Here is a 26,214-nt window from a genome sequence, read left to right as displayed (position 1 = left end):
TTGTTTTTAAAATTGACTTTTAATTTTTTAACGATCTTTTGAGATCTGTAGATCAAATAAAAAATTTAAATAATTAACTATTAAATTATTTTGAAGCATTAAATTTTCGAATTTGTATTTATTAAATAATTTGTTTTAAATTATTTGTTTAAATTTTTATTTATTTTATTATTTATTTATTTTGAATAAAAAAAAATAGATAAAAATTACATTATAAACTTTATTCGTGATAAATTAGATTAAAATGTTTAAATTCTTAAAATTTTAAGAAATATTAATTTAATTTTTTTTTTTTTTCTTTAAAAATTTCAATTTAAGATTTTGGTATAAATATTTAATGAATTAAGTAATTAAATATATTAGAAGTTTTTTTTTATTTTAAGTATTTTTCATAAAATAAAATTTAAGAAAAATGGAGATTTATAAAATTATGATTTGTGTCATTTAATAAATTAAATTTCAATTGATTAAATATTTTTTTTAATTATTAAAAAAATTTAAACATATTAAATTTTATTTAAATTTTAATTTATAAAAAAAATTAATTATTAAATTATTTTTTTTATTTAAAAAATAAAATAAAATAATTATTATTTATTTAAATTTATTAAATAAAATAAAATTTATTAGTTAATTAAATATTTTTTAATTAATTAAATTATTTTTTTATCTAAAAATTTTAATTTTAATTAATTAATTTATTTTATTTTTTATTTATTAAAAAAAAATATTATTGAAATATTGAAAAATAAAATAAATTATTTATTTAATTTAAATATTTTGAATTAATTAATATATTTTTTTTAAATTTTGTTTCATTAATTAAATTTTAATCAATTTATTTTTTTAATTAAAAATTTAATATTTTTTATTTAGTTAAAAAAAAATAATTAATTAATTAATAAATATAAAAATTAAAGGAAAATACACAAATTTCAATTGAACCTTTCAAAGTAAAAAACCTGAAAAAAATTTAAAAATAATAAAAATCTTTTTTTTTTTTATTTTCTGAATAAATACTTTATTTATTCCATCATCAAGAATAATATCAAAGATTACAAAAAATAATTTTGAACCATGATCTAAGTTAACGCTATCTACCTATAAACATATTAAAAATTAGAATCAGTTATAAAATTAAAGCTACTTTAAAATTATAAACTTTTTTTTTTGTTGTAGTACGTAATGATGAGTCTTCTGCTAAATTTAAAGAGAAAGTAAAACCATTCCTTAATTTAAAAAAAAAATATTCTTTTTCGTTATTTTAATTTATTTTTAATTACAACATGAGTCTTGAGTTAAAATTTAAATTTTTCATCAACACTCGAGTTATTGGAATTTTTTGATTTGAATTTGAGCAATTATTATTCACAACCATTTTGATGAATTTGACAAAAGAAAATTATTTTAAAGAAAATTTCATGAGTGTCTTGTTCAAAAAAAAAAAATATTTAAAAAAATTAAAAATAAATTTTTAAAACTAAACTAAACTTAATTGATTTTTTTTTAATTTCTAAGCTCGCGTTTTTTTTCTTATTTGTGTATTTACAGGATAAGTTTTTGAGTGAAATGAACTTATTTATTACTCGTTTCAACGAAGACTCGTTGCCGAGTGGAAGAGTAACTGGTTTCCAGCGGATGAATGGATTTGTAGAAGGAGCTTTTGCCATTTGTGTAAGTGTGTCCATTGGCAGCTTTTCCATTGGCAACTGCAGCTTTTGTGCCATTTTGAACTGTTTGACCGTCTTTGTCCTTTTTCTTTAAAAGAAAAAAAATAATTTTAATTTTTTTCTTTTAAAAAATAAAAATTTTTTTGTTACTTACGGGTTTTGGAGTGTAAGCTTTGTTGTAAAAGTTGGCAAACAAGACCAAGAAAAGCAAGGCATGTCCTCCGATGAAATAAACGAAAGCCATTGGGTAGTTACAATCGTTCCAGAAGCAAAGTTGGAAGGTATGGATCAATACAGCGATGAATTGAACCTGAAAAAAATTTCATGTAAGTATTTTTTTTTAATAAAAAAAATGTCAAAAAATTACCATTTGTAAGATTGTCAAATATTTTTTCCACCAAAGGTACTTTTGTACTTTAGGTCCCATCGCAGCTAACATATAATAAGCATACATGACGATATGGACAAAGGTATTTAAGAATCCAAAGAATGAACTGTGACCTCCGGGAGCGAATTTGACACCCCACCAAACCGAGAAAGGCATAATTCCGTGATGGATCACGTGCAATGTCGAAACTTGATCATAACGTTTGCGCATAACGAAGAACAAGGTATCGAAGAATTCAGTGAATTTACTGAAATAATACCACCAACAACCGGATGCAGTCTATTTTGAGGTAAGAAATTCATTAATTCTCAATAAAAATGTTTAAAAATGATTTTTGGGACTTACTCTCAATGCTGTTGGATTATTTGAGAAATCTACAGGTTGGCATCTCCAGCTATATCCCGTAAGCCATCCAGCGATACAAGCTTCATAGAATAACCACGCGCTGAACACAACTTGGAAGGCATTGTAAACAATTAAAACGCCACGTAACTGGAATGGCTTTCTATTTTCCATCAATCTGGGACCTAAAACCTGTAAAAAGACAAAATATTAACAACCTGTTAAAAAACCCGAAAAGAAAATCCTTGAGGTAAGTCATGTCCTTTCACTTTTATAACTTTTACAACTCTTTAAAGGTCGTTCGAAAAAAAAACTGCAGAAAATCATCGGAAGTATTGTACAGAAAAAAAATTGCATAAAAGTCAAGGATTTTCAAGGTAACTTTTCCCTACTTCCTCTCTGATTACGAGCCAATGAACTTACCTTAACAAAATAAGCGTATGATAAACAAATGGCGATTGTGGGAAGCGGTGAACTCATCATTGGCCAATCTCGTGTTCGGGGATCTGATTTGTTGTTCATCAAATCATCCCAAAAGTTGTATGCGTTTCGCAAAGTTTCCATCTGAAAAAAGATAAATTAATAAAAAACATTCAGGTCAGTATATTTTGCAATATTCTCCGAAAAAAGATATCCATTAAAAATAATTATTTAATCACAAATTACATTTATTGAAAAAGTTACAAAAGTTTCAGTCGATGAGTTCATTTATAAAATTCATATGGAGCCATTGACTCCTTTAACAGACACTCAAAAAAACCTTTGTTGAGGTAGGTCATTCGCAAATTAAAATTGCAGACATCAAAATTATCTGTGGAGTCATTGTTGTAATTTTTCTTCTTCATCAATTAGCTGTCAGACTTGTCGATGCTTTGTTATTATAATGCATTTTTAATATCGAGGTAAGTTTTTTTTTGTTGGTCATTATTGTCAATGGTATGTTTGCGTTTTTTTTTTGTTTTGACTTTTATTGTAGCCATTAATATTTATGTTAATAAAAAGTTGTAAAAAAATCGACCGGAGGTGAAAAATTTACAAAAAAAAATACAGTTTCTTGCCCTTGATGTCGCAGTAACGCGAGATTCAAATGTGTCTTGAATATCATTTAGAATGAGGCGGATGAAATGTTGGAAAATGTTTCAAGTTGCAAAAGGGGTAAGTTTATAAGAATTTTTTTTATAAAATTTATATTGTTTTTGCTCTGCAAGATCTGTTGTGACCTTATAACTCGAGAACGATGCGTCTCCGAGCATATGTTTCATGGAGAAAAATTATCTACTCGAGACAGCGCACAATGTTAGCGAAAAAAATTTGATCAAAAAAATTTTACCCAAAATCCCCCAAAATCTTCCAAAATTTGGTCAGGTATATTCCATAAGGAACTTTTTAAAACTTCATTAAATACATTTTTTCAATTTTTTTTTAATATTTTATTTTTTAATATTTTTTTTAATATTTTTTTTAATTTTTTTTTTAAATATTTTTTTTTAAATATTTTTTTTTTTATATTTTTTTTTAAATATTTTTTTTTAAATATTTTTTTTAAATATTTTTTTATTTTTTTTTAAATATTTTTTTAAATATTTTTTTTTAAATTTTTTTTAAATGTTTTTTTTATTATTTTTTTAAAATTCTTTTAATTTTTTTTAATATATTTTTTAATATTTAAAAAATTTTTTTTTTTTATATTTTTTTATCTTCAAGATTTTTTTTACAATTTTATATTTTTATACGTATTTTTTTAATTTATTTTTTTTTTAATTTCAGAAAACTATATTTGAGCTTATTTGATATGTTCGAATTACTAACATTGACAAAATACCATCTTAAGAGATTCATTACTCAAAAGTTGATAAAAACAAACAAATATGGGTAAAAAAATATCAAGACTAAGTAATATTGCCGAAGATTAAAAAGATTAAAGTATTTCTTCGCTGAGTGGATTTATGTAATTAGCAGATTTGGAAGCTTGGAGATCCATCCAATACGTCTATGCCGAAAACTATATTGTTATTGACTCAAGGGAATCAAAGTTAAGAAACCATATAAGAACTTTAACGTGAATAACTGACACCATCAAGACTACTATCATCATGGAGATAAAAAAAATCGTACCTCGATATGACTTTCGAACGTTTGATATGCAAAACATTAATTCTTATGGGCTCATGAATTCAAATATCCATGGTTTATGGCACTCACAGACTAATTTTTAATTACCACAAATATTTTTTCTTTAAACTGAAATTTTATTAACTTGAAACTCAGTTGAGGAAAGTTAACTTCCTCAGTTAAAAATCTTCAAACAGAAACAACTTGAGAAAGCTTTTAAAAAGAACTAACGGCGTAACACTTTTTTTCATTGCCTTAGCCTAATAACACATTTTCGTCTCATCTAGAAGATTCCTCAAATTACTCATTTTTTATTACTTTTTTTTACTTCTTCACTTCTGATAGATGAGTGCGATATTTTTTTTGCGCGGATGTTTAACCTCTTTTGTTGCGTGATGTCTTTGCATGACCATGAAGAGAGTTCAAAATTCGTCTCAACTTTTTTTTTAAAACTACACAAAGCCTCTTTATTACAGCAAGAAAAAAGAGGCAAGATTAATTACGAAACTTCTCGAAAATCTCAAAAGAGAAAATCTCGCAAGTCATTCCAAAGCACCTCGTGTAATTGATAAATGACATACATACACATAGAATTCAGCTAACAATGCGACATTACGAAACCTTTGACAAAATTATCATAAAAGCGCACATTGAAAGGTGAACTAAAGGTTCGATTTTCAATGCTATACGGAGTTCGATAACCAGTAATCCGTAAATATTATTACGTAATAGAGCCCTTTTTAGTTGAGAACTTGTTTAGTGTTTAAATTATGGCACGCACACAGAAACCGGGTAATTCACCTTGAAAATGCATTGCAACTCTATTTGATACCACGCGTGTTCTCTACGACGTGATCTTTTTTGTCAATAACGGATCTGATACAGCAAAATTAGATAATTTATCCGAAAAAAAAGACGTGAAATTATGCTGATGAACAGGTTGTGTGATTTTATGTTTATGTAAATTTTTTCGCTAAAAATTCGTAACTTGTGTAATAGTCGATATTGTCAACAAGAGATTGTCAAATTTTTTTCAAAAAAAAAATCTATGAATGGATCGTTGTATAAGCTTTGTTAATTTTTGCGCATTTTTTTGCATTTTTTAATTTTTTTGATTTTCAACACTTTTTTAAAAATTAAAAAAATACTTTCTTTGATTTGTCTAAATTTTTTGAATCCAAGGTTTGAACCGTTCAGTTAGAGGTTTAATTAACTTTTAATTTTATTTTAAAGAAAAAAATCAATAGAACTTGAATTTTTGGAAATTATTAAATATAATTATTAATTCAATTAAAATTTGAATATTACGTGAAGTTCATGCATTTTTTGACCTTTTGGCAAAGAAATTTTTTTCCGTTATTTATTTATTCAAGAATATCAAATAAATATAAATTTAATAACTTTTCACAAACTTGTACAAAAAAAATCCAATTCACAAAAAAAAATATTTTTTATTGTTATTTTTTTTGTCATTTTTTTATACAAAATGCATCGAAGTCATTGACATATTAATGGATTTTTTCCTCCTTTTTTAAAGTTCTTTTTTTTAAAAACTTGAATTTATTCTTTTTTTTTTTAAATATCAATAAAAGGGACACTCCCATGTAAAATAATTCAAAAAACCACATTTTTGCAACATTTTTGATAAAAATTTTATTTATTATTTTTTTTAATAACTTTGTTCACGTTGATCTCAATTGTTTTATTTTTTTTTTTAATTCACGAAAAATCCACAAATAATTTTATTTCAATTTCTTTTTTATTTACGTTTAATAAAATAAAAAGGTAAATACGAGTTATGTCACTTGCACGCTCTTGCACTAAATTTGGACCACGTCGATTTTCGTTTTTCGGTTATTCAATACTCTTTATAAATTTTTTGAACAAACACTCGATCGATTTTTTTTTAATATTTACTTTTTTTATCGCTTCTTCTTAAAAAAAAAATTAAAAAGAGCATAAATTTGTTTTTCTTATTTAAATAATTAATTTTTGTTTCGTGCTTACTTTGTCTGTTTTTTTTTGTCAGTATTTAATAAATAAATATCACTCGCGCGCACCTGAACGACGAACGATGTTGCCGTTCCAAAGACTAAACTACAAATGCTTGGTGTCTGCGAAAATTTTACGTCTTGCGTTACGGCACGCACTCCGGTACGACAAGTGTGGCAGCAAAATAACCCGAAAAATATTTGTGGTTTATTATTTTGGTGATGATTTGAAGCCAGTTCGAAAAATATTTTTTTGAGAGAGCAACAAATCAGGTCAGACTCTTTTTCTTTCTCTTCTGAGTCACGGTACCTCGAGAAAGAGGGAAAAAACTCTTTACCGACATTTTTTTCGCCATTGAATGCAACAAGGCAGTAACGAGCAATGAAACTGGTTGTCGGTCGGCGATAATTACATCACAATATTTTTTTTTCGAGTACCCTCTTACGATTTTTGTGTCTTTTTGGTTGTTCGCTTGTTCGTTGAGGTATGAACATCGTATGCCGAAAAATTTTTGTTGGCCTTCTCTCTAAGACTTTGTATGTACTTTTCTTTTCGTTGTCGACGACGTTGTTTCTTTATCTCGCAATGTGTGTGCATTCAATCAAACACGTATGGTCAAAATTTTCTTGAGCAATAGTTTTTTTTCTCGGTATTCAGCGGAGTTTCGGTGAGACAAGACAGCCAAAGGTTACTTCTGATGTGATTGAATGATTTTTCAACGAAATAATTTATTTTTGTAAATTTATGAGTTTTTTTCAATTGAAAATGAGAAGGCGAAAAAAATATTTTTCCTTCACTTTTTGAATTTCCAATTTTTGGCAAATTTTTTAATTAATGAAATTTTACTTCCTTCCTAATTTTTTGAAGGAAATCGAAAACTTTTTTTTTTAATTTTTTTTTCATCGTCTTTTGTTTTTTTTTATTTTAAATTTATAAAAGCTGAAGAATTTCAATTTTTTATTTTTGAAAAAAAAAATATTTAGAAGACAAAAATTTATTTATCGAAAAATTTTCTTTTTTTTTCAATAATTATTTTAATTGGATTTTTTTCCTTTTATAGAGATTTTCTTCTTTTAGAATTAAAGCTTTCTAACAAACTCAAAAAATTAGCTAATTTTGACCTTGGACAACGTTTAAAATCTCAAATATTGAAATAAAATAATATTTTTCGATAAAAAATTATTTTGAATAATTTTAGTTTTTTTTAATAGATTAAAAATTTTTAATTCGAAATTTTTTAAATTTAATTTAATTTAATTAATTTTATTTATTAAATTTAATAATTTAAATTATTAAATAATTAATTTATTTAATTTAATAAATAATTATTTTATTTAATTTAATAAATAATTATTTAATTTAAATTTATTTATTTTTTATTATTTAATTTAATTATTTTTTTTATTTAATTTAATTAATAATTAAATTTAATTTAAAACTAAATTCTGAAACTCGTAGATTCGTCTTAAAAATATTTAATTAAAAAAAAAAATATTTTTTAAAATTATCCAAAAATAAATTGATGAGAAAGAAATTGATTGCCCTTTTTTCTCTTCCATCATCATAAACTCATTGAACGGCAATAAAATTTCATAATTTACGCCAGAATTGCATTTCTTTACAAAATTCCGTAATTTACATCCTCATGTCAAAACTTGTAAACTACCAACAACTTGACACACTCGTGCGATGCCGAAATTAAAAATGAAAGTTAAAATTCTTTGTACACATTTTCGTTAACGAGACAGCTGACTAATTCCGAGACACTCTCGGCAAAAATTAAATCTGCACCAAAGACGTCAATTGTAATTTTTTTACATGACCTTGGTCTAATAATCCACAGTAATTAATTGAATAATACATTAACTTGTTTTTATTTTTTTTTTTCGTACAAATGTGTAATAAAATTGTAACCTACACCAATATTCAACTCTACTTGGCTTTTTAACAATTTTTCAATTCACCAATCTTTGAATGGTTACAAAGTTGTAACTACTATAACACTTGACAAACTAGTTTTTCAGAATTATTGCATCCAATATTTTTATTTTTACATAAAAATGTTGATTTTGAACTTGAAAATTTTGTAGACAATCCAAAAATTTCAACCAAAAATCAAGTTTAATATTTTGATGACATTCGGTCCGTAAATGGGGAGATTTTTTTTTGTTACAAAGGTGCGTCACAATTTTTTTTTATTTTTTGTTATTTTAGGTTATTTATTTATAAACAAATAAATTTATGATATCATCGGAATTTTTTCTATTATTAAGTTGTGTCAAGATTTTAGAATTAAACAAAAGAAAAAATCTTGATTAAGTACCAATGAATGGCGTCCTTCACCTCGCATTGAGGCAAAAGCACAGTTTTGTCATGTCATACTTCAAAAACACCTTATGCAGTTGCAGTTTTGCATGTTTACTTAATGATAATTAATGGTAAGATGTATGAAGTCTACTTTAAAGTTTAGAAGTGACATGCATTTGAATACTTGATATTTTTTATAAATAAAAAATGTTTTGTGAATTAATTTAAATTATATAAGCGCATTTTTTTTTTCCTCTTTATTTATAAAATAAGGATGTTTCACATCATCATAGAATAAGCGCATTTTATGAAGCAAAAAAAATTTAAAAATTTAAAAAAATTTATTACATTAGATTTATTTTTTTTTTAATTAGTTTAATTATTTAAAAAATTGTTAAATATTAGAAAAATAAAAAAAAAATATAAAAAAAATATTTAACGATGATGAAAAAAAATGAAAATCTAAAAAAAAATCAAATTATAAAATTATAATAAATTAAAAATAATAAAAAAAAAATAATTTAATTTAACTAAAATTAATAATTTTGAAATAATTTAAAAAAATTTCAAATATTTTTATATTTTTAATTAAAAAATTTAAATAGATTAAAAAAATATAAATTTTTTAAAATTATTTTTTTAAAAATATTAATTATTTATTTAAATTTTATTTAGGATTTATTAATATTTATAAAAATTCATTTTATTTTTTTAATTCATTTATTTAATTATTTAAAAAAATTTAAAATTGGAAAAATTAAAAAAAAATAATGATGATTTCACAATCAAAAATTATTTAAAAAAAAAATGAGAATCGAAAACAAAATTTTTTAAAAATTAATTTATTTTTTTTTTGTAAATTACTCTTCATTAAATATTTTCTACAATTTAAGAATTTTTTTAAAAATTTTTGATTGGAATTAATTAATTTTAATTTAAAATAATTATTAAAAATTTAAAATAAAAAAAAAATAATTTTGATGAAATTTTAAACAGAGAATAATAAAAAAAATTAAAAATCTCAAAAATGGTAATACAATTTTTGTAAAAACTCGAATATTTTAAAAAAGTATTAATTTAAAATTTCTAATTTTTTTTTTTAAGTTTTATTTTGTAAATTTTTCTTTATTATTTAATTTATTTTTCGTTATTTTTATTTACTTATTATTTTTCCAAATTATTTAAATATTTTTAATTTTTTTTATTTCAATTAAATGATTAATTAAAATACCGAAAGACCATTTTTATCTCATAAACCTATATTTCTTTATCTCAAAAACGCAAATTATCATCGTAAAAACTTGTCGGAATTTTTTCACCTCAAACAAGCTCCAAACAAAACCAATTATGTAACGGATTCAATTGACACGCATATGAAGTGTACTTCAATTTCCATTTCATTTGCAAGTTATTTACCGAGTTGAAACATCTTTTTAATAACAATAAATATTTGTTCAAAATTGTACGTCAAAAGGTGCAAACTTCGCATGAAAGCGGCAATTAGCAGGTTTTTCAGGAATCTGCTGTTCGTGCATTGAAGTCTTTTGTACAAAATTTGTGGATTTGTGTCATCATCGAGTTTTGAACGATAAAATTTGTGTAAAAATCGTGAAATACTTTAAAACCCTTTTTTGATTTATTTTTATTTAATTTAATTCCATTTGTGAAGGTGAACCACAAATGAATATTTTCTTGTGAAGTTCAAGGCAATGCGTTTCCGGTTACTTCGTACGTACTATTGAACTTGACTTGTTTCGAAATTTTTAACAAGAATTTTCGTGTTACTTTGTTGCAATTTCTCAATAAATAAATGTTCTTTGGCAAAATTAAAAAAAAAAATGAAATCCATCAAGCGTTAAATTATGTTTGGTTGTTAACAATTTAATTAATGCTTGACTTTATTTTGTGTTTCCACGCGAAATTGCGGCGGCGGCACACTAACCCACAGTGCACTTGCTCATATTCATTCAAAGTGATGTCAAATGAAAAGAAACAATATAATTATAGTAATTTTTAATAACAGTAGTTATTGTTTTATGCTTTTTTTTTGTTGTTGGTAGAGATAAATGGGAAGCGAGCATTAAAAGGGAAGGTAATTACGATGTTTTTGCGGTTTCAATGACAAATGGTGAGTTAGTGAACAATCTACCGTCCTTTGACCTGTGATTTTTGCAACATGAAATATGATTGAGAGGATTTTTTTGTGTGTGATTTCTTATGAGATTTTAATGAATTGCTGAAGTTGCAACATAGACGAGTAGAAGGGCGTGCATTTAAATTAAATTTTAATTAATTACGGGTTTTTGTGGTTTTCGAAAATTATTGATTTAAATGTTGGTTATTGTTGATTTATTTTGCAACTTTGTTTAAAATAATTTTTATTGAAATTTAATTAAAATTGATTTCTTTTAAAATTTGAAGTCTTAGAAGATTTCTATTTTTTTTTTTATTAATTTATTATTTAAAATAAATTTTAAGGAATTTAGCAAAATTTTTAAATAAATGTTTTTGACAAAAAAAAAAAAAAATAAATAAATAAATAAATTAAATAAAATAAATTAAATTAAAAAAAATAATTAAACCATAAATAAAAAAAATATTAATTAGTTGAAAATTAAATAAACATTATATGAAGAGGAATTGTCTAAAATATTTGAAAAAAAAGACAAATTGTATTTTAATTGATTTTTAAACATAATTTATTTTTTGACAAATTTTTACGCCTCTAAAGAAGAAGCCCCATGGTTTCAATGAGCAATAACATATTTTTTTTTTAATATGAACCTTGGAGTCTATTTTTCGTATGATACCTATTAGTTAAAAAGATACTGATCAAAATATGACACTGACTGTTGGATATAATTTTTAAGAATTAAATTAAAATTAAATATCAATTAATTAAATATTTTTTTTTATTTTTTTTAAATAAATTAAACTGATTTTTATTTTATTATTTTTATTTTTATTTAATTATATTTTTTTTTCAAATTTTTTTTTATTTAATTAATTTTTTTTTAATTTTATTTAATTAATTTTTTTAAATTTTTTTAATTTTAATTTTATTATTTTATTTACTCTTATTATATTTTATGAAAATTACTAATTTTAGCTTTTAAGAATTTTATTTAGAATAGACAAAAATATCAAAAAAAAATGTTATAAAAAAAAATTGCAAATTATGTCAAGTTTATTGCTTCTATTGAAAAAAAAAATTATTTGAAAATATTCTTATATTTTATAAAGAAATCAAGTAATAAATGAATTAATAAATTATTCAATTCAAATTGTAAATAAGCCATTAATTATCTTCTTTATGACACAAAATATATTTTTATATGAATATTAAATTTGTAATTTTTCCTTTTTAAATATCTTCATTAGTTTCAATTAGGTCAATTTTAAAAAATTTTATCCTGTATATTGCGTTTCAGAGTTTATTTTTTTTCTACTGAATTTTGCAATAATTTTTTTCCTTATTTTAATTTATTTATTGAGAATTAATTTAAAATTAAAATTTTAATAAATAAATTTAACTAATTATTTTAAAACTAATTAAAATAACAAAATTAATTAAAAATTTAATTTAAATAAAATTTAAATTTTTTTGAATTAAAATTATAATTTAAATAATAATTTAATTATATTGAATTAAATAAATTAAGTTTTAAATTACATTATTTAAAATTAATTTAATATTTTTTAATTTAAATAAAAATTATTTATTTTTTTTTTAATATTTATTTTTATTTTATTCATTAAATTTAAAAACGGAAGTTTTTTTTCTCATAGAAAAAAATAAATCAATCATTACAAATACTTCCATATAGAATTAAGCAAGAAAGCACATTCGCCATTAATCACTTATTACATCAAGAAGCATTTAAATGTTTGCCAAAGAGTTACAATAGCACAATTTTTAGCGAATTTCGTATCATTGATTTACTGAAATAAAATAAAAATAAAATTATAAGTATAATAATGATAATTGGTAATTTAAATTCAGATGACTTGCTTGGCTGCTTTTGCTCACTTAATATAGGAAATATGAAGGTCGTGCAGCTTTAAAATGTATAACCTACTGTCTACTGTTTTTTTTTACTGCTAAAAAGGTTGCACTAGGTGCCGTTATTTATTTATTTACACACTCAACCCCCATTTCTATCGTTGTTTATTTTTTTTTAATGTAAAACCATTTTTCAAAGTGAATGTTAAACTTTAACGCGTATTGCCACACTTTACACATGATCTCGATTAATTTATTAACTAAATGCTAATAATTACAAACATTTTGCCAGGAATTTGTCAAGTTGTGTCAATTAGCATACGCAATGACAATTAAACAGGGAAATTAATCGTTTTATGGCATTCGAATCTTTAGGAAATGCAAAAAAAAATTTTTTCTGCGAATCTGGTCTTTGCCGTTAAAACAGAATAAAAATTATATATTTTTCAATATTTACATAAACTAATCAGATTGGTTTAGATACAAAGCTGGCAATGAACTGAAAACCGGCTTTTTTGATGCGTTGGCTTGTTAGTTTGCGTGCGATGGCTTAACGACATGGCTGATATTGAAAAGAGTATTCTTGTGTGTGAATTTTTTTTTCAAGCTATAATGACCTTGAAATGATGTAAAGAGAAAAAAATTGTATTGCATAATTAATTTTGTGATAAAAAGGCTTACGGTGACTTTGATAAAGGTTTGAAATTGCAATTTGAATTTTTTTATTAAATTATTTGACGTCAAAGATCAAAATGTGCATTGGGATTTGAAAATTCGCGAACGATCAGCTGATCAGTTGTTTAGATCGGATCAGCTGATCCTTCACAAATTTTTTGATGCCAATGTACATTTTGATGTTTTCTGTCATTAAAAGAAATTTTTAACTCTAAACTTTTAATAAACTCTCTAATATTTAAAATTTCTAAACTTTAATTTTTAAAGTCTTGTGAACGATCAGTTGATTAGATCAGCTGATCGTTAGAAAATTGGTAAATCTCAATGAAAATTTTTATATTCTTGTCATTCAACAATTTTTTTAAATAGCTTTTAGCCTAATAAAAATTAAAATGAACAAAACTTTGTGTCAAAAACAATCTGCAAAAATTAATTTTATAAAAAAAAAATTTTAAAATACCTTTTCGCGCGTACTTTACTAACAAAAACACGTGAAGAAGCAAAAAAAAACAAACCTGTTATTTTTTTCGTTCTTTGAAACTTTCAATCGCATTTCAGGTATCCCTAATTTGCATATATTTACTTTAAGAACGTATCATAAATATCTCTTGTGACGTCAATGTTAACTTTGAAAAAGCATTAACAGAAATATTTCGTTCATTTTTTTACCATGAAGAACTAAAAAAAATCATAAAAAAGATCTTTGAACTTGATAAGGCTTTATGAGCCATGTGAGTTTTTATTTTTAGAACATTTTTTGCAGACAAGTGCGTAACAAGTGTGTTTAGATAATTAAACAAGATTTAAAAAAAATTAATGCCAAGTATGACTAGAATCTAGATAGATAAGGAGGAAACATTAAAAATAACCAATGAACAACAAATAAAAGTCTATGGAAAAATACTATTCTAGAAACATAGATAAATTCCAGTTTGACGATCGCGATTAATTATGAATGCAGCTGCAAATCAAGTTAGCATTAAATTACATTGCGTTAAAAAAATAAAATATTAGAAGAATGAGACATTTTGATGGCAATTTAACGTCAGGGGCGGAATTTAATTTCTATTTATAATTTTTTTTAACATAATAATTAAAAAATATTTTTTTATAGAATAAAAATTAAATATTTAAATTAAATAAATAAATAAAATTGTAATATAATAAATATAAAAGTATAATTAATAAAATTATTAGAATTATAATAAATAAAATTATTATAATTAAAATTATAATAAATGAATTAATTTAAATTAATAATTGGAAATCTTTAAATTTCCTTAAATGTTTTAATTAAAACTCAAATTTTTGCTTTAATGTAAATTTCAATAAAAGAATATTTTTTAAAATCGCAAAGAATTTTTTTAGTTATAATTCTCACCGATAGAGTAAAATTTTAAATTACGATTTTAATTTAAATATTTTTCCAAACAATTAAAAAATTAAATTTTAATAAAAAATTGTTTAAAATCTTTTTAAAAAATTATTATTTAAAATTAAATAATTTTTTTTGTTAAATTTTTAATTAAAAAAAATAAATTTCACGAATTTCGCCCTCTAACGGGAGTTTTTAGCAACTCCATCTCTGATGCGAGTTTTCCATAATTAGAAAACGAAACTAACTGGTTTCCAGATAACTTAATGTCTTTTAGAGAGAATCCGTAATTAGGTAAACTTTAATATATTTTTTTTTATTGATTCAACTGATTATGACGTCGATCAGTCTTGTTTCTTTGATAAATCTCCGAGTTGCGATAGTAAATAGATTCATTCGCGAACGTTCACTGAGCTGTTTGTAAACAATCAAATAAAATTCTGAATCTCATTAGTTCCTTCGAAAGACGTCATTTTTTCTAGCACTTAGCTTTGCATGTCGACTAACCGGTAAAAATCTCTTAACTTGGCGTTAAATTTGTGTTAATACTCGTAATTGCAACAAATTTGATTTGTTTGGAATTTTACGCGGCAAAATAAAGGCGGGAAAATAATTTCTTAGGTTAGATTTTTATCAATCTTGTTTGTTTATAATTTTTTTTCTCTCGTATTAAAAATAAAGCATGGGAAGTGTTCTAACGGGGCAACTGTTTAGCTTACGTAACTTAAACTGATGCAACTTTTGATTTGAAAAAAAAAAATAAATAAATAAAAATTAAAAGGGGGGTAATTAAAAACGGCAATTTATATTGACAGTAGTTGCAGAAATTATTCGAAAACGATGAGTCAATGTTTACAATCAGAGAAGATGTCTTGGATTTTTTTAACCACATGACCTATTAACTCCGAAGATTTATGATGCGCTCAAAAAATTATTCACATCAAAAATTAATGAATGGCGTGGAATGAAAGGAAAAGTTAATTCATCAAAAATATCGACATTCAGACGTTTTTAATGATGAACAGTAGTGAACAATATTTACATGACATAATCAAAGGTAAGCTGTTCCTTCGGGGCATTGATTATTTTTTTTTTTTTATTTTTTTTTTAAAGAATTTTAGTAATTTTTTTTTTTCGAATTCAACTTCAAAAATAATTTCGACGCAAAAATAAAAATTCTGCATTAATTAATCAAGTTTAAAAAATTTAAAAATAAAATTAAAAAAAAAAATAAAATTAATATTTATTGATAAAATATTCATTATTCATTAATTTAAATGAAAGAATAAATAAATAATCAAATTATGCGGAAAAAGTGAAAAAAATATTTTTAGAACAAGATTTGATATCAGTTTATTTTGTTTTTGCAAAATCGCAAAAAAAATATTAAAAACAAAAATATATTTAAAATTCATAAAAACCTGATATAAGATTTTGCAAGTTGAAAAATGACATGCTTGACAACTTTTTTTTTCATTATCGAATTACAAATTGTCTTTCGTGTTATTTTTTTAATATAAATTATCATCTTCAGTATCAAAAATTATCATAAAATTAATTATAATTTGTAGATTTTTAACTGTTTAAAATTTCAAAAATAGTAAACAAAAATTAACTTTAAAAATTTTTAAAAATATTTTTTTAATATTTAAAAATATTTTAAAAATAAATATTTTTAATAATTTTTTTTTAAATTTAAAAATAATTTTTTTAAATATTTTTTTTTATTTTTTTTTATTAAAATTATTTTTTTAATTTTTTTTTTAAATTTTTTAAAAATATCTTCTCGAAATAATTTTAAAATATTACAATAAAAAATCTAAGGTTTCATTCATCTCACAAAAGATGACGATTCACTCTATTATTCTAAATAACAAAAAACACCACAATTTGATGAATGATATTATTTTACGATTACGTATAGAATTTAACCGGTTACTATACGAGTGATACAGTAACAAACAATTATAGAAAAAAATCTCAGATTCTCAAGGGAAGTGAGTAGGAACAACATTAGGAAGTTAATCTGAAGGTGTTTCACTTTTATCAGTTGTTGTTATTTTTTTATCAAGTTTTAATTTTATCAAGAGTAAGTAAAATTTTATTAAAATTATTATTTCTCACGCACAAACACCTGCCAAAGACTTTTTTCAGTTCAAAAACGTATGAATATTAAATCACTGCAGTAATTATCTCCATCAACACCGAAAAATCCAAACTTGTAAATTAACAAAAAAAAAATTGAATAGATATTAAGTGAGTTATGTAACGTGCAATGTATGAGATTTGTAAACAACAAAAAATAACCCAAATAGACGTTGTTGTTGTTGTTCGGCATGAAGCATTTATTTTATGATTACATCGATCAATATTTTTAAACAATTTTTTTTTTCACTTTTTAAATTTTGTGTTTTACAATGTTCGAAGATATTTCACTATTATTTGCAAAACGGAACAAAAGGAGGTTAAGTTTCATTAGTTTGGATTTTGAGCATAATTGAGCGGCACATGCTGTTTTTTTTTTGAAAAAAAAATTTTAGGGGGATTAATAAATATTGATGGATTTGTGACAAAATCGTAAGTATTAAAAATTTTAAATAATTAATTTAAAATTTTTAAAATAAAAATAAAAAATATTATTAATAATTTTTATAAATTTAATTTAAAAATTTATTTTATTATTTTAAAATTAATAATTTAATTTTTATTATTTTTTTATTTAATTTAAAATAGTGAGTTATTTATTTTAAATTAATTTTATTTTTTTTTTAATTTTTAAATAATTAAAATAATTTAAAATAAATAATTCATTTTTTTTTCTTTAAAATTAATTTTTAAAAAATAATAAAAATTAAATAATTAATTTTAAAATAACAAAATTAAATTTTAAATGAAATTAATAAAAAATTATGGAGAATTTTTTATTTTTAAAATACAAAAAAAAAATTATACAAAAAAAAAATAAAAACTTTTAATTTTCACCAAAAAAAATCAAATTAATCATAAAATAAACTTTCCTTTCAAGGACTATAATTTTGGCAAAAAAAAATTCAAATTTACTTTATGACATATGTAAATTTTGGTTTTTTTGTTGATTATGTTTCAAACAAACGAATCTTACATAATCTCGTAAACATTTCTATCAAAGAAACCGCATCTCCGCGATTTTTTAACAAAAATTTTGGCAACAAATAATCAAAGCCTTTATTTTGCATAGCATAACAATTTTTTGAATTTATGATGAATATTAGTGAAAGTAAGGCGTATTTTACGATAGTCAGCCTAATCAGAGTTATGTATTTATTTGTTTTGCATCCTTGCTCACATAAATCACTCATTTCTGGTTTCTCGTCAAATATTATGATCTTAATTAACACATTCCTTGAAATGTGTAAAACTGACATCATATGAAATTTACAAAAAAGTAAAACTCACCTTGAAATTTGCTGGCAATTCAATTATTAACTAATAAAAAATCGTTCAATATCACAGTTTTTATTTAGCACTTTTTGTGTTTTTTTATAAAAATATTTTTTTTTAATTTTTGATTTTTTTTATTTTATTTAATTTTTTTAAATATTTTTTTTTTATTTCAAATTCTTAATTTAAATTAATTTAAAAAAAAATAAATTAATTTAAAAAATTCTATTTTCTAAAGAATAATTCAATGCTGCTTTGGCATTTAAATTCTTTTTGCGAAGACACTCTTGTTATTAATTATAGAGAAAAAATCACTTTGTCGACTGTGAAAAGTGTAAAAACGGAATAAAGCTCCTTAACTTGTTGTATGACTATTTTATATCAAGTTCACATACAACGGTAGCTACTCTCCCCTCCACTGTTAAAAAGCTCCGTATATGATATAGATACCTGTTGCAAAAAAATGAGGAGAAACAAGTTATTTATATTTTTTTATGAGAGACTCTCAATTGCAGTTCTTTGATACGTACCCGCCATGAAATTAACCCAAGATCCTGCTGAATCACGAAATTCTTTCAACGAGGTAAAAAGTTCATCTTCGGTTTATTCGAAGTTCAAAAATTTGCGCAAACAATGGAAATACGTCATTATGGACAAAATTTTGTCGTTTTTTTCTGTGTTTTGACGTCAAACAAAATTACTTCTAGAATTTTACAAAATCAAATGAAGAAGAGCAATAGAACAAGAAATAGCTGAAGAAGGAAGTTCATTGCTCTAAAACAGTAGTTTTTCAAGTTTATCACTTTAAAATAAAAATAAAGAACGCGAATGTTGTTGTTGATGCAATAAATTAAAAAATGAGAGTAGATTTAAGGGAGGTGCAAATATTGAAAATGTTTCATGTTTTATCCTTTTAAGATTTTAAATTAATTAATTAATTATTTTTTTAATTTTCATTTTATTAATTAAATTATAATTGAATTTTAAAAAAAATTTTTTTAGGCAATTTAAAAAAAAAATTTCTAATATTATTTTCATTTATTTTTTCAGGTCAATAGTAAAACCATCAACAAATTAGGCTTTCATCTACTTAATTTCACATGGAAAACGAAAAAAAACATAAGAATTGAGATCGTAAGCTTTGAAACCAACAAACGGATCGACCCAAGTGAATCTCGATGTTTCAATCCGTGCGATTTTTTGTAACTTTCGAAAGTCAGTTAACTTATCACAACTAAAGAAATTTCAGATGTTCTTAATGAAGTGCTTCCATACTACCTATAATGTGACTTTACACATACTCTACTTTTCGAACCGAAGAAACAACCAATTTTTTTATAAAACCTTCAATTCTATGAAAAGCAACATTTATGTCAGAAAGATTTTAGAAAATAAGATAGAGGCAGAGGCATTAACTTCTACAAAAAGGAGAAACAATATCATTCATGATATCAGAAAGTAGATTTTAACTCAATCCAGCAATCAAAATGATTTTTCTACAGGCAAATAGAAAAATTAAATTAATTTTACTGCTTAAAATTTGCATTGTTGCATTTGATGAGTTACGTAAATTTTTTAGAAAGCTCGACCATAATATATCAATTTTTTTCTACGATTTCAAATTTGCATTTTATAAGTATTGCTCAAATAATTAATTTTTTTGTGAAATGCCTTCAGCCAAAACAAAAAAAACTAAGGACAGATTTTCTTTGAGACCTTTTGGATTCCGATCATAAAAAAACTAAAAAATTCTTTTAATCATAATGAACTTTTAAACTTTTCTTGACTTGATAAGATTTTAAATTATCAACTTTTTAAGAAAATTTAATTTTATTTCTGAAACTCGATGAACCGAAAAAATTTTTCTACATTGCATCGTCCTAAAATTTCACGCAATGTAAATAAAAGAAGGTTACACAAGTCGTTGAACCAACAAAAAATAAGATAAAAAAGGATTTTTTCAAGATTGTGTCATGTTATCACATTATCTTTAACGAGACACGTGAATAAATATTGAGTCACATTGAACAAAGGGAAGTAAATAAAAAGACATTTTTTTTAAATATTTTTTTTTGTAAACCAATTAAAGAAATTTAATAAGTTGTTGTAAAGACACGCAGGCAATAATAACAATAACAACATAACGAACAAGGTCACCTTGCGTTTTCCTATGCAATTGTAATTTCTTTCAAGTTATCAATTTTTAATAATAATAAGCAAGTCAAGTTTTAGCTTGTTTGTCTGTCGCAAAATATGTGTAAGTAACATAAACATAATCGTCGTAATTTATCTAGTTCACTCAAAAACATGATTTTTAAATATACAAAAAAAAAGTAATTTGTCTTTCTTTGCCGGACAACAACAAACAAATTGCCTTCTAGAAGTTTTTTTTTTTGTTGCTATAATAGGTCGTGTTTGGCATGAATGTGCGAAGTACGATGATCTTCTCAATTGAGTTACGACCAAAGTATTTTGGTTTTGTACAAAAATGTGCGAGATATTAGTGTAGGTCAATAATGTTAGACAAACCAAGAAATATTTTCGGCGATTTTACTAATTACGTTTGTCATAACCGGTTCGTCGATCATTCAGAGGTGTGTTGCGAGGGAATTCCGTTCATTAGCCTTTTTTTGTAAGCTATAAGCTGATATGTTTCAGTTAATTTATGAGTACAGCTCTGTCAAATAATGTGTAAAAATTAAAGTTGTGTCCAAAGGTTTTTCGTCAAAAAGAGACATTTGACAAAATTACGTTTGTTTGACAAAATAAATCAAGGTTAGTTTGATCTAAATTTTTTTTTGTTGCAGATTTTTTGACTGTTATTTTGCAATTACAGTTGTAATGACCTTTAATCCGATTTTTGTTCCGTAAGTTCAAGGAAATAATCGTAAATAAAATAATTTTGCTCATCTTGAATTAGAAAATAATTGAATATTTATAAAAACTTAATTTGTTATCAGAACCGGTAGTTTTTTAAATAGTTTAAAAATTAAGAAAATTCATGTAATTCAGGTATTAGCATGTTTAATAATAGATAGTATTCTCGAAATTTCAATTCAACAAGTTTTTAAACATGCACCTGTTGTTCAAAAATCTACCATAAAAACTAGTTGAAAGATAAAAGTAAGATTTGTTTGAATTCTACACGTGTCTCAAGGACAATTAGAATGTTCGAGTGCATCAAATATTTTGCTTTTTCAAAATTAAAGGAAATTCTTATGAAAATTATTTTAAAAAATCAATTAAAAAAAATAATTAAATATTGATTTTAAAAAAATAAAATAAATCATAATTTAAAAAATTATTATAAAAAAATAAATAAAAATTAAAAAATAATAATTTTTATTTTTTTATTAAATAAAATAATTTTTAAAATGAAATTTAAAAAAAAAAATTTAATATTTATTTTAAATTTTTTATTTTATTTTTTTTAAATAATTAAAATATCAATTAATTGCAATAAATTTATATTTTTTAAATGCTTATAAAAGAAAGCTTTTAAAAAATTTTTTAAACCAAATTTTAACGTATTTTCAGTTAACAAAAATTCAAATAACGGCTAACTCAGATGTTAACGAAACGCTATTTAATTAACGCTAACTAAAACGCAAACAATATTTTTCATTAAAAAATCAAATTTCATAAGAGAATTTTTTCATTTTTTTTAATTCCAAAATTTTTTAAAATAAAAAAAATTAAAATTTTAATAAAAATCCAAAATAATTTTTAAAAATCTTTTTTTTATTTATTTATTGCAGTATTATTTTAATTAATTATTTATTTATTAATGTTCATATTTTTTGTCTAGATAATTATTTTTTTTAACTAAAGCTGATTCAAAATCAATAAAATTTTCCTAAAGCATTTTTTTTACAAAATACCAAACTATGATGAATCACAGGAAACATAACAATCAATTTGTAGCATTTTTTTCTACATAAAACAACAACAAAGATAATAATCATAACGTAATATAATAATAATGATAACAAAATTGCACCTACTTTACAATGTAATTCGCGAGAGATGCGGAGAGAGAAAAAGCAATAATTTACAATATAATTTTACTTTCTTTAACCTTCCTATCTTTGTTTAGCGGCTCATTTTTTTTCATATATTTTGAAGGTGATTGTAATCATTAGTTTTATGTACAAAGCCCATTTGTGGCATCCAAGATAACTTTTGCAATGATATCGGCATTCGAGGCGTCTCCCAAACGACCTTCGATGATGTGCGATTTGAGATGATTCACGAAATCGTTGCGCGATTGAAACTCTTGGCGACAAATGAAACAAACGTTCTCGGATTGTGATTGATGTTGATGGTAAGAAGTGTCGTTGTTGTTATTATTATTCGTGCCACGTGCTATGGAAGTATTTCCCTGTTGTTGTTGCTGCAAAATTGAAGGGGAGAGTTGTTGCACTATTTGGATCAGTCCTTGTTGCGATGACGACGTCTTATCCGAGGAGTATCGATGATTATCGTAGATTTTGTTGCCGTTTTCGAGGAGAGAAGTGCTCAAATGAGATGAAGAGTTTGACTCCATGCCATTTGATCGGTCTTGATGTCAATACTGAAAGGAAAAGATTTTTTGGTAAATATTAAAAATATATATTTTTTTAATAATTATAAGATTTTTAAATCTTAAAAAATTCCCATAGTTTTTAAAATTGAAATTTATAAAATATTTTTTTAAAATAAATATTCAGGTAAAATTTTTTTTAAAACTTAAAAAAGTAAAAAATCAATTTTTTTTTAAAGTTTAACTTTTTACACTTTTGAAGTTAAAAAAATGATAAATCTCAAATTTTTTGTTTTTTAAGCTACTTCTTACATTTTCTTGAATAATTTTTTGATATTTTCTTAAATAAAATAAAATAATAATTTTAATATTTTACTAAATATTTAACATTATATGTTTTTAAGTCTTTAACAAAAATAATAAAAAAATAAATGTTAAGAACAATTAGAAAAAAAAATAATAAATAATATATGAAAAATTTCGATTTCTTCAATTTTTTTAAAGTTTTAATTTTGAGCCTTAACAAAAATCAAAAAATTAAAAAAAAATTGTCATTTTTAGTATATAGAATAATGTTTTTAAATGATAATAATAGGATAAACTTTTAATACTAAAATAAATTTAATTAATATTTAAAAAAAAATAATTAATATTTAAAAATATAATATTATAAAAATATTTTAAAATTTTGAATAAATTGTAATATATAATTTTTTTTTTAAATAGATAAATTTTTAGTTTTAGTTAATTTTTTTAATTAAATATTTTTAAACTTTCAATTAAAGGATTTAATTATTGAATTAAATTAAAAATATATATATAAAAAAAAATAATTTAAATTAATAATTAATTTTTTAAAACATAATTAAAATATTTAAGAATAAATAAATAGTTAATTTAAATATTTTTTAGAAAATTAATAATTAATTTAATTTTTTTTTTATATTTTTTTTAATTTAAAATTTTTCAAAAATTAATTAAAGAATAGATTTTTGAAATTTTAAACTTCACTTTTTTTCTTAAGTTTTTTTTAAGATATTAAGAAAAAACTTAACTTACCTCCAAATGACTCTTGGCATGAATTGACCATTCCTCTCGGTTAGGAAGCATTTTGCCACACAGCTCACAAGTCCACGAAAGTTGCGTTTGAACCGTTTGCTGCGAATAGAGACTCGGAATCGCAATGGAAGATAACGTTGTCGTTTGGCTTGTTTCTTGCTGAGGCTGCTGCTGCTGTTGTTGTTGATTTTGCTGAGGAGTAACTGGCTGCTGTTGTGTTTGGATATGATTTTGCTGAATGGTAACTTGCTGCGTGGCTGTTTGCAAAGTATTTGAAGTTGCCAGCGAGTTTTGTACGATAGTTATTATCTTATTTTCCGGTATCGTGAGTGATATGGAGGATTTGACATCTTCTTTTTTGACTAAAAAGGAAAAATATTTAAAAAAAATTTCTTTCAAGTTTAAAAAGAAACTTACTCATCGTTACTATTTGATTCTTTCGTTTCCCAAGAGGCGCAATATTGGTCGGCGTAATGTGCTTAAACTTGTTCATATGGATCACAAGTTTGTCTCGACGAGCAAAAGCTTTGTTACAAACCTCACAGATGTAGGGTTTCTCGCCCGTATGGATTCTCATGTGAATTGTTAACTTATCCTTTCGTGCAAGTCCCTTGCCGCAAAAGGTACATTCGAAAGCCTTATTTGTGGGGTTTCTAATTGACGATTTGCGTCCCGTGGAAGCTTGTTGTACTTGTTGAAGGGCTTTTAAGCGACTTGAAGGATGCATTGAACCTCCTTCCGTGTAAGGTTCGGTGAAAGGAATCAAATTAGGTTTTGGAATGTTCATCGGGATTTCAGGAGCCCACGTGCCGAGACTTTGTAAGACCCTGACTCCTCCTTCGTATCCCATATTTCCATCGTCGGGCACAGTAAATGTACTTTCAGAGCTCGAAGGCGTCGCAGGAGTTGCTGTAACTGTAGTTGCCTGAGGAACTGACGACGTTACGACCTGGGGAACCTTAATTGTGCTTATGTACTGTTGAACTACTGTACTGACGAGAGGAGGAGGATTCGTCGAAGTAATTGGAATAATTTGATGCTCTTGTGAAGAAATCTCCTGCTTCAATTGTTTCAATTGCTGATGCTGCTGCTGCGTGATTTGAACTTGTTGCTGGGAAGTATTTTGTGACTGTGACGACGATTGTTGCTGATTCACAATGATATGAGAAGTCGAGGAGTTTTGTAAAGCTGCATGGGCCATATGTTGTTGAACCGCCATATGAGCTTCGAGGTAAGCATTCTTTTGGGCTGGCGTCATTTTTTCTATACTTACACTGCCATCCTGAAAATTAATTGTGGCTGTTACAGCCCTCATTGATTCCGCGTAGTTACGAAAAATGAGATCCGTTTGAATTGTGTTCGAGCGCCATTCGAAGAATTGTTCGACTTTGTTGACGCAACGTTCGCAAATCTTCTTCGGCAACAAATCCTCTTTAGAAATCTAAAAAAAAAATCATTTTTCATCAATATTCATTGATGGCAAATCGATAAAAGTTTTCATACTCACTGTAATTGGTAACACAGTTCGTAGTTTGAACAGCAATTGTCTGTCTTCGGCCTCTTTCTCGAAAATATTCAGTCTTGGACCGTTTCTTATCGAACACAAACGACACAAATCAATAAAAGCAGTAAAATTTAACTCCTCACTCAATTGCTCACTTTGATTTGTGATCATCATCATTTTATGATTTTTTTTTGTATTTTATTGCTTTCACATTAACTCTGGAGTGAAGAATTTTGACCGTGGCGTTGCATTGCTTGTTGACACAAATTATTCATTTGATTGTGAAAATCTAAATTTTTTGATTTTTATCGTAAATTCCTTATTTTTTGAAAGATTTGAGTTCATATTCTAATTTTAGGATTTTATTTTTTTCTATTTCTTCTTTTTTCAGAAAAACTTAGAGTGAAGAGTTTGAAGTATTTTTGCACTAAAAAGATCATCAGATCTTTTGTTTAGTAAAATTTTTCATATTTTTAATTTTTTAGTGGTTTTTTAAGCGAATTTAGTTTACGAAGTTACGTGATGAAAATATTTTCTTTTTCGCTTCAGCTGTCAAAGTGCGAAAATTCAATCTGCGCATGTATGAAGGATATTTTTGACGTTTGATGATTTTTAAGCGGGTTTCATTTTACGAATCAAATAACTTCAGGATAGTCAAAAGTTTCTTTCAGAAAACCCTAAAATTTCTCCAAAAAAGTCAAAAAGCTTAAAAATTATGAAAATTAAAACTTACCATAAGGGTTTGAGTTATGAAGGACTTTCAAGGTCATCGTCAAGGATCATAGGAACTAAAAAATCAAAAATTTTAAAGAGGTAAGATTATTTAATTTATTTTTTTTTACTTA

General features: G+C 23.9%; 3 protein-coding genes across 3 annotated transcripts; all 3 read right to left on the bottom strand.

Annotated features, from left to right (window-relative positions):
- Positions 1-1,184: 1,184 nt before the first annotated feature.
- LOC134834235 (very long chain fatty acid elongase 7) lies at positions 1,185-18,425 on the bottom strand. Its single transcript, XM_063848820.1, has 6 exons — positions 18,300-18,425; positions 2,824-2,964; positions 2,404-2,592; positions 2,038-2,337; positions 1,825-1,980; positions 1,185-1,758 (listed from the first exon to the last, which is right to left on the bottom strand). The coding sequence occupies exons 2-6, from the start codon at positions 2,962-2,964 to the stop codon at positions 1,576-1,578; spliced, it is 969 nt and encodes a 322-aa protein (XP_063704890.1). The 5' UTR covers positions 18,300-18,425; the 3' UTR covers positions 1,185-1,575.
- Positions 18,426-22,256: 3,831 nt separating this feature from the next.
- LOC134835080 (uncharacterized) lies at positions 22,257-24,007 on the bottom strand. Its single transcript, XM_063849936.1, has 2 exons — positions 23,866-24,007; positions 22,257-22,857 (listed from the first exon to the last, which is right to left on the bottom strand). Exon 2 carries the CDS (start codon positions 22,828-22,830, stop codon positions 22,429-22,431), a length of 402 nt encoding a protein of 133 aa, XP_063706006.1. The 5' UTR covers positions 22,831-22,857; positions 23,866-24,007; the 3' UTR covers positions 22,257-22,428.
- LOC134833892 (early growth response protein 1-B) lies at positions 23,857-25,543 on the bottom strand. The gene is made up of 3 exons (XM_063848376.1): positions 25,373-25,543; positions 24,283-25,306; positions 23,857-24,227 (listed from the first exon to the last, which is right to left on the bottom strand). Exons 1-3 carry the CDS (start codon positions 25,541-25,543, stop codon positions 23,857-23,859), a joined length of 1,566 nt encoding a protein of 521 aa, XP_063704446.1.
- Between the last annotated feature and the right edge of the window lie 671 nt (positions 25,544-26,214).

This window comes from Culicoides brevitarsis, chromosome 3 (genome assembly GCF_036172545.1).
Source record: "Culicoides brevitarsis isolate CSIRO-B50_1 chromosome 3, AGI_CSIRO_Cbre_v1, whole genome shotgun sequence".
Taxonomy (NCBI): domain Eukaryota; kingdom Metazoa; phylum Arthropoda; class Insecta; order Diptera; family Ceratopogonidae; genus Culicoides; species Culicoides brevitarsis.
This window is presented reverse-complemented; position numbering and strand designations above follow the sequence as displayed.